We start from the raw sequence: 8,786 nt of genomic DNA, 5'->3' as shown, positions 1-8,786 counted from the left end.
TCATGTTGTTCATAAGTTACTTTCTATTTGAATAATGTGTCTAGGGAAATGTCAGTCTCAATTGCTACTGAAAGAAGGCACATGATGTATTTTTATTATTGGAAACAAAGAGTTGGCTTATGTAATACCTGAGTTGGCTTATGTAATACCTGAGTTTGATATTTATTTTCATTGTCTACATATATGATGGCGCCCAATAAGGGACTTCGCGTCACCAGACTCTGCATCGCACGCCAGTCCTAGGTTGGCCAGGCTACAACGTCAACCAAGCACAAGGCTTCACGTGGCAACACCAGTCACTACGCAACCTTCCGCCTACGTCCCTGGCCAGGGCTGAGGTCAGTCAGCATCAACGCCAGTTGCAGAGGTGGGTGCGTTCCAGCAGCAGCCAGCTGTGATGTTTACCAGTACCATCATACATGTCCAGTCTACATGCTGTATATTCCTCATCCTGTGACGTCTGCAGTGTGTTATGCTAGAAGTGTTCATCTTCAGGTTGTGTTAGCGCTCAGTCTGCGATTTGAGTACTCTGTCTAGACGTGTGCTTCTTAAACAGTGCAAAAGGCCTACGACTTTACCATATTGAGTCTGTGTGGGGTTAATGCACAGTATAAGAGCAAGGGAGACAATCTACCTGAATACTTCTGCCAGAAAGAGAAGATTTGTGTGCAATCACAGTGACATGACTGTTCAAGGGAGACAATTTTGAAACAAACCTCTTCATGCATGCTGCGTGATTATTTGCAGGAAACAACCTTGATCTTACTTTAAGAACATTGAACGGATGGTTGCATGTCAGTGTTAACATAGTTTTTTATGCATCTGATGTTGTTTATTGCCTGATGTTCTGATCTTTGATATTTTCAGGATGTTGTAAACATCGTGGTATATGCTACAATTTGTTTCGCAGGGCATTTTTCGTACTTGGTCGGTAGGTTATTGCGACCTTCCAGGCTATTTTTCAGGACTCTGTGACAGTTGGAGTTAGAAATTAGTCCTTTTTTGTGATCATTGTGGCTATTGTTTGTTGCTTTTAACACATACCACAAGTATGGCGGAGCAAGTCACAGAAGAAGAACTTAGGCTGCTTAAGTCTTTTAGGGAGCTCGGTCTCACTCCAAAAGCAGACACCAAAGAGGACCTAGAGAGATGGATCCATAGCCAAGGCATTAAAGAGGAGGAGGCAGACAGCCGGCCACACAGCAAGGAGGACCTAGACAGATCTAGACCACGGACATTGGCGCTGTCCCGCACACCCCAGATTTCAGTTTTCTCTGGAAATCCTCAAGGCGACAAACAGACTACCTTTGACCTATGGAAGTTTGAGGTGAGATGTCTAATGGAGAACAGTGTTTATGATGAGCCAGTGATCTTGGAGGCAATTCGTCGGTCCTTGAGAGGAGAAGCAGCGAGAATCGCGATGCGGTTGGGCATCTCTGCTACTGTAAAGGAGCTGCTGACCAAACTTGAAAGCGTCTTCGGGAATGTCCAGGCAGGCGAGAGGCTACTAGCGGCCTTCTATGGTGCAAGACAAGAAAGCGCAGAAGACGTGACCCAATGGAGCTGCCGGCTCGAGGACTTACTAGCTAAAGCACAGGACCTGGGCCGAGTCCGCCCTATGGAGGTGGATGAAATGCTCCGAGTCATGTTCTACACAGGCCTGCGACAGGAACTGAAGGATCGCACAGGCCACAAGTTCGACACCATTAAAAACTTTGATGAGCTGAGAAGCGCCATCAGGCAGATAGAGCAAGACAGTTCCTGCCAAGCCTCAAAGGTCAAGCCAATATCGAAAGCTGCCCAGCAAGCCCCTAATGATGTAGATGAGCTTAGAGCACAGGTGCATCAGCTCGCGACAGAGTTAGAAAGTGTAAAAGAAAGGCAGCCTGCAAACTACGGCAACTATCAGAACCCTGCCAACTATCAAAACCAGAGAGGTCGTGGCCGAGGTCGGGGAGCCAACAGCCAACAACATCGTCAGACCAGTGACATCATCTGCCATCGCTGCGGGGAAAAGGGACACATCCGCGTCGGGTGCAGAGTGCGGCTTGATCATAGCAAGCAAGTGTTAAACCCGAACGGACCTACAGAGATGGGCTCGATGTAGGTCCACATTGTTTCAGCATGAGTAGCCCAAGCACATCGCAAGAACCAGAACTTGTGGGATCGAGCAATGAGGTAGCAGTGAATATAAATGGGGTCGAAGCAACAGCGCTACTGGACACCGGTTCAACTGTATCCACTGTAAGCGAGAGTTTTCACCATGAACATTTGCCTACACTACCCATATATCCACTTCAAAATGTACTGAAGATCGAATGCGCCGATGGAGAACTACTTCCATACCTTGGGTACATCATCGCTTCATTAACAGCCCCAGGAACAGGGAGCCATAGCATCGAGGAGCAAGAATGTCTCTTACTTGTCGTCCCAGATAGCCGTTACAATCGTAGCGTACCTCTTTTGATAGGCACAAACATTCTGAGTCACTTCTTGGATCATACCAGGCAGGAACATGGCTGTAAGTTTCTACAAGTAGCCAACATGCACACGCCGTGGTATCTCAGCTTCAGATGTATGGTTCTAAGGGAAAAGGAACTGAAGAAGAACAGGAACTGCCTTGGACTTGTAAGAAATGCAGACTTGAACGGCACAACGATCAAACCCAACAGTTCTATTGTAGTCACAGGCGTGATAGACAAGCCACTTGACTACGAGCCTACTTGCGCTATTGCTCCGCCAGCACTCAGCGGCGACTTGGCAAGCCTCCTTGACATAACAGCAAGCATAGTCAACTATCAGTCCAAGCACACAGGATTTGTAGATGTCCAGGTGTCAAACGTTACCACACAAACAGTCACCATCCCCTCACGAGCTATACTGTGTGAGCTACAGCCAGTCACTATTGTGGACAGAGAAAGCAAACCTGAGAATAGTCCTGATTCTGATGCTTTCATGGATGATATCAAGATCACATCGCAGGCCCTGAACGAGCATGAGTACGACAAACTAAAGACAAAGCTCAGAGAACGCAGAGAAGCCTTCTCTAGCGGAAAAGATGACGTTGGACTGACATCCCGGGTGAAACATGATATCCGAATGAATGACAACACGCCCTTCAAGGAGCGCCACAGAAGGATTCCACCTGGTATGTACACACAAGTCCGCGAACATTTGCAGCAGATGCTGGATAGCGGGATCATCCGTCGCTCTCGCTCTCCGTGGTCTTCAAACGTGGTCTGGGTAAAGAAGAAGGATGGAACCCTGCGCCAGTGTGTCGACTTTCGACAGTTAAACGCGAGAACGATCAAGGATTCGTATGCTCTTCCAAAGATAGAGGAACTTCTTGATGCCTTGTCAGGATCCAAATACTTCTCCGTTCTAGACCTGAAGAGCGGCTACCATCAGGTTGAGATTGTAGAAGAACACAAAGAGCGAACAGCCTTCACAGTAGCTCCATTAGGGTTCTTCGAATACAACCGAATGGCCATGGGTTTAGCCAATGCGCCTGCGACGTACCAGCGCCTGATGGAGGATTGTCTTGGGGATTTGCACCTAAACATCTGTCTCGTTTTTCTTGACGACATCATCATTTTCTCTGACACATTTGAGGAACACCTCGAGAGAATTGATAGAGTCTTGATCCGCTTACAAGAGTGTGGACTCAAGCTGAATCCTAAGAAGTGTTCATTTTGTCAGGAAAAAGTGAAGTACGTTGGACATGTTGTATCAGCTAGAGGTATTGAAGCCGACCCTGAGAAGTGTGAGAAAGTGAGGAACTGGCCTCAACCAAGGACTCCTGAAGAAGTACGTCAGTTCTTAGGCTTCGCTGGTTACTACAGGCGATTCGTCAAAGGTTTTTCAAAGATCGCTAAGCCACTGACAGAACTTATGCCAACTCCAGTCAAAGGGAAACCGAAGAAGAAGGGGAAGAAGGTTGAAAAGACGTCACCTAAACCGTGGACATGGGGACCAGAACAAGACATTGCATTCAACACGCTCAAAGAATGTTTGTCGCAGCCTCCAGTACTAGGTTTTGCTGATTACAGTCAACCATTCGAACTGCATACTGACGCCTCTGGTTCAGGACTTGGCGCAGTACTCTACCAAGAACAAGACGGCCAGAAGAGGGCACTCAGTTATGCTAGCAGAGGACTCAGCAAATCGGAGCGGAACTATCCAGCCCATAAACTTGAGTTCCTTGCCCTGAAATGGGCAGTCACGGAAAAGTTTCGAGACTACCTGTATGGACACAAGTTCACCATATACACGGATAACAATCCGCTGACGTACGTTCTGACCACTGCTCGACTTGATGCAACAGGACACCGGTGGTTAGCTGCTCTAGCATCCTTTGACTTTGACATCAAATACCGCACAGGGGCAAGCAACGCAGATGCTGACGCACTTTCCAGACTTCCAGGGATACAGGATTTTGCTATGTCTGACAGTGATCAACACATCCCAGCCGAGTCGATCCGAGCCATAGGCAACTCACAGCAGTCAGAGATGTACATTGAGTGTCTTTCATTCTCGACAACTGTGATTGACGCAGCTTTCAGCAGTACAAGTGGCCAGAGCTTGGGGACATTCAGTGACAATGAACTACGTGAAGCTCAGCAAGAAGACTCAGTGCTCAAGGTTTGGATCAAGGCGGTGCAACAACGCCAAAAGCCCTTGAAAGAGAACATGCCAGCAGGAACGTCGCATCAGACCCTCCGCACAAACTTTGACAAGCTAGAGTTGATGCGTGGAGTCTTGTACCGGACCACCTGCATAAGGGAAGAGGACAGAAAGCAACTAGTTTTACCCTCGAGGTACGTTCCCGACGTGCTGAAAAGTTTGCACAATGATGTAGGACATCCAGGAAGGGACAGAACTCTTAGCCTACTGAGAGACAGGTTCTTCTGGCCAGGCATGGCGAATGATGTGGAAAACTGGATCAAGAAATGTTCACGCTGCATTCGCAGAAAAACGCCAGCCAACAGCCGCGCACCTCTCAAAAGCGTTGTCACCACTCAGCCGCTAGAGTTGGTTTGTATGGATTTCCTTACTCTGGAGACATCTAAGGGAGGATTTCAACATGTATTGGTGATCACGGATCATTTCACACGCTATGCACAAGCCATTCCAACCAGAAACATGAGTGCAAAGACAACCGCTGATGCATTTTTCAACAACTTTGTTGTCCACTATGGAATGCCGCGTCGACTTCATTCAGACCAAGGTGCAAACTTTGAAAGTCGAATCATCAAAGAACTCTGTCAGATCACCGCATGCCAGAAATCCAGAACTACACCCTACCACCCCATGGGTAACGGAATGTGCGAACGGTTCAACCGTACCCTTCTGGACATGCTGGGGACACTTGAACCGCACAGAAAGGCAGACTGGAAGAGTTACATCGCTCCACTGGTTCATGCATACAATTGCACCAGGCATGAATCTACAGGATTCTCACCATTCTCGTTGATGTTCGGTCGAGACCCGCACCTACCAGTTGACATTTCATTCGGTCTCAACAAGAATGATGGAAAGCAGGTGCCACTGACAAAGTACGTCGAAACCTTGAGAACGCGTCTGAAAGAGTCTTTTGACTTGGCGTCAGCAGCAGCGAGCAAAGCCCGCGCTAAGCAGAAACGTTTTTACGATCTCAAGGCCAGAGGAGCAGATGTGGGACTTGGTGACAAAGTACTTGTCAAGATAGTTGCTTTTGACGGCAAGCACAAACTTGCAGACAAGTGGGAAGAAGACATTTACGAAGTCATCCAACAACCAAACAGTGATATTCCTGTATTTGTGGTCCAAAAAGAGAATGGAACAGGAAGAAAAAGAACTCTGCATAGAAACCTACTCCTACCACTTGGAACAAGGTTAGATCAGCCAGAACTACCAAGGGAAGAGGTTCCACCTCAACAAGCAAGGCAGCGCCAGTCAAGAAGATTGCGCCGGAAGGGAGTAGCTGTGTCAGAAAGTTCACAAGACACCGAAAACACACCAGGAGAAGACAATGACACCAGTGACTCCAGTGATTTCAATGAAGTATTAGAACGAGTAATCCCAAAGATGACTCGAGTGAGTGACACTGAAGACTCTGATCACAGTGGGGACGCCCACAGTTCAATTTCCGACGACACTGAGATCGATCGGGAGGAGAATGTATCTGATCAGGAGGGTACCCAAGAGGAACAGGATCCACAGGAACCTTTGGATTCAGCGGAAGAATTGGAAACTCACGCACAGGAGAGTGAAGAGGAGGAGGAGCCCAGGGTGCCTCCAAACCCAGCCCCGAGAAGATCTCTCAGGGAGAAACAGGCTCCGGCATGGCAGAACTCTGGAAATTACGTCATGAATATGAGTCAACAAGAGCAACCAGAGTGGCTGCAGAAAGCCGAGTATTTGAAATCGCTTGGAGATACACATGAATGGATTGTGAAAGCAATCATCAATGTTGTGGTGTCAGGATAAACTGTACAAAATATACAAGAATTTAATTTGTTTTAGACAATGCGGTGTAAATGTTGTGTAAAATGACGAGAACGCCAATTTTTATCGGGGGGGGGGGGGGGGGGGTGTATGTGGCAGGCAGTATATTTTGACTTATAACTTCATTTGTTTGTGTCCTTTAAAAGAATAATCTTTTCATGTGCCTGTGCAGGAATCAGTTGCCTGTTTATTATTATTATTTGTTAAAATATGCTTCATTGAAGTGCCTATTGTTTGTATGGCAAGTTTTCATTGGCTTATGCTGCAAACTGTACTCTCATTGGCAGTTTAGTTGCCAATGTTGGCTTGGGAGACTACTTTTTTTGAGTGAACTAAGCTCACTGCATTTGTTGGTATGCTGACACCTGTCAGTGTCATTGCATTGTTACCACCTGAACCTGTCTGTACAAGATTCCTTTTGCTGTTTTGGTAAGTGAGATCATGCTAGTATGAATGCTTTATTTTAGTAAATAGATTGACTTAAATGAATTGAATGACAGGACTGTTGAATGAAATTGTTTTATTATAACTGTATGCCAGTTTAGTTAGTTCAGTTTGAATGCTTTGGAATTTAGTTAAAAAGAAGGAATGTGAACATAAACTAGTTTGGAGCCAGCTTCTTTATTTTTGATGGCGTTCATGTTGTTCATAAGTTACTTTCTATTTGAATAATGTGTCTAGGGAAATGTCAGTCTCAATTGCTACTGAAAGAAGGCACATGATGTATTTTTATTATTGGAAACAAAGAGTTGGCTTATGTAATACCTGAGTTTGATATTTATTTTCATTGTCTACATATGTGATGTGCACATAGTAATAATTGATGTAATGCTTGTAGGTTATACCCTGGCCAGACTGAGGAGTGAGTAAACCCTCATAACTACAACTACAGTATTTTTGAGGTATGCGATATTTATTATTGCGGTGTGACATTCTTTATTTAAGAATGGAGTTCATGCTAAATTATTCTCAGCATGTCAGATTCACATGTTGATGTTGTAAATTGGTTGCATTGTATACATATAATATTTACGTGTATGCCGTTTTGTATCGATGTCTCAGTGAAGCAATGTTGCTGAACTAAATGGAATATTTGATGTATATGTCATACTTCATTTACTTGTGAGAGCTGTAATTTGTTTTAATGTTAATGTGAATCAAATGAGGTAAACTATTTAATTATTTATTGATTTACAATCTTAGAACTTTATTGTACTGGAACACCACGTTTACATTATTTTATTTACATGTGTTTCAGGGTTTTTTCCATGTGATTCTTTATGCCTTATGGTGAATAAAAAGCGAAGTCGGACTATCATCACACCTTCTTGTCTGAGTGCGAGACGGTTACACGTGCTTGGGTGCTTGCGTGCGTGCATACGCGTGTGTGTATGTGTGTGTATGTGTGTGTGTATGTGTGCGTGTGTGTGTGTGTGTGTGTGTGTGTGTTGTAAAGATTGACATTTGAAACTTTAAGTTTGATGACTCCGTGACCTTCGTCCAATTACAAGGCCATGATTATAGGGATGGAGTTCCTGTAAAAAAACCAACTTAACGTTGAGGTTTTCTCGGATTTAACTTAAGCTAGAATATTGACACTTCCTACACGCATTTGATTCTAAGTTGATTTTTCTCATAAACATCATACAGTTCTAATTCATACATTTTTGCGAAAAAAGATATCTGTATATAAAAAAACGCACGTTCTTTGTTTCCTGAAAATCTCATCAAAACAAACCAAAATGCAGCCGATACGGATGCGCAGAAAATTATTACCCCACCGAGCAGATAACCGACCTGATATTGTCCTAGATATACAGAGAACGAAGAAAACTGATATCAGCATATACCGTAAAGTACCTTGTAAGCGACCAGTATCGAGTAAGCGCCCACCCCCCACTTTTAGTCCAAAACCGTGCATAGGGTATAGTACCTTGTAAGCGCCCACCCCCCACTTTACACCATTGAAATCAGGGGAAATAAAAAGTCCGCACTTGATCTGCTAGTTTTGTGAATGATTTCCCTTTCTTGCAAACCCTATCACGTGTGTCTGCACGCCTTAATTGGATCTAAACGCCTGCAAGTCAATGATTACAAGTAGCTAAAGATGCCGCGGATCAAATCGTACACAGTTGCATTTAAGCTGTCAGCTCTTGACTACTTGGATAATAACGCCAATGGAAACACACACACTCTCTCTCTCTCTCACACACACACACACACACACACACACACACACACACACACACACACACACACACACACAATACTCCCCCTCCTCTCGCTCTCTCTCCCCCTCC

General features: G+C 45.1%; 1 protein-coding gene across 1 annotated transcript; it reads left to right on the top strand.

Annotated features, from left to right (window-relative positions):
- Window positions 1-1,051: 1,051 nt before the first annotated feature.
- Window positions 1,052-2,107, top strand: LOC138965977 (paraneoplastic antigen Ma3 homolog). Its single transcript, XM_070338061.1, has one exon. The coding sequence runs from the start codon at window positions 1,052-1,054 to the stop codon at window positions 2,105-2,107; it is 1,056 nt and encodes a 351-aa protein (XP_070194162.1).
- Window positions 2,108-8,786: the final 6,679 nt, after the last annotated feature.

Source organism: Littorina saxatilis, linkage group LG5 (genome assembly GCF_037325665.1).
Source record: "Littorina saxatilis isolate snail1 linkage group LG5, US_GU_Lsax_2.0, whole genome shotgun sequence".
Classification (NCBI taxonomy): Eukaryota; Metazoa; Mollusca; class Gastropoda; order Littorinimorpha; family Littorinidae; genus Littorina; species Littorina saxatilis.
This window is presented reverse-complemented; position numbering and strand designations above follow the sequence as displayed.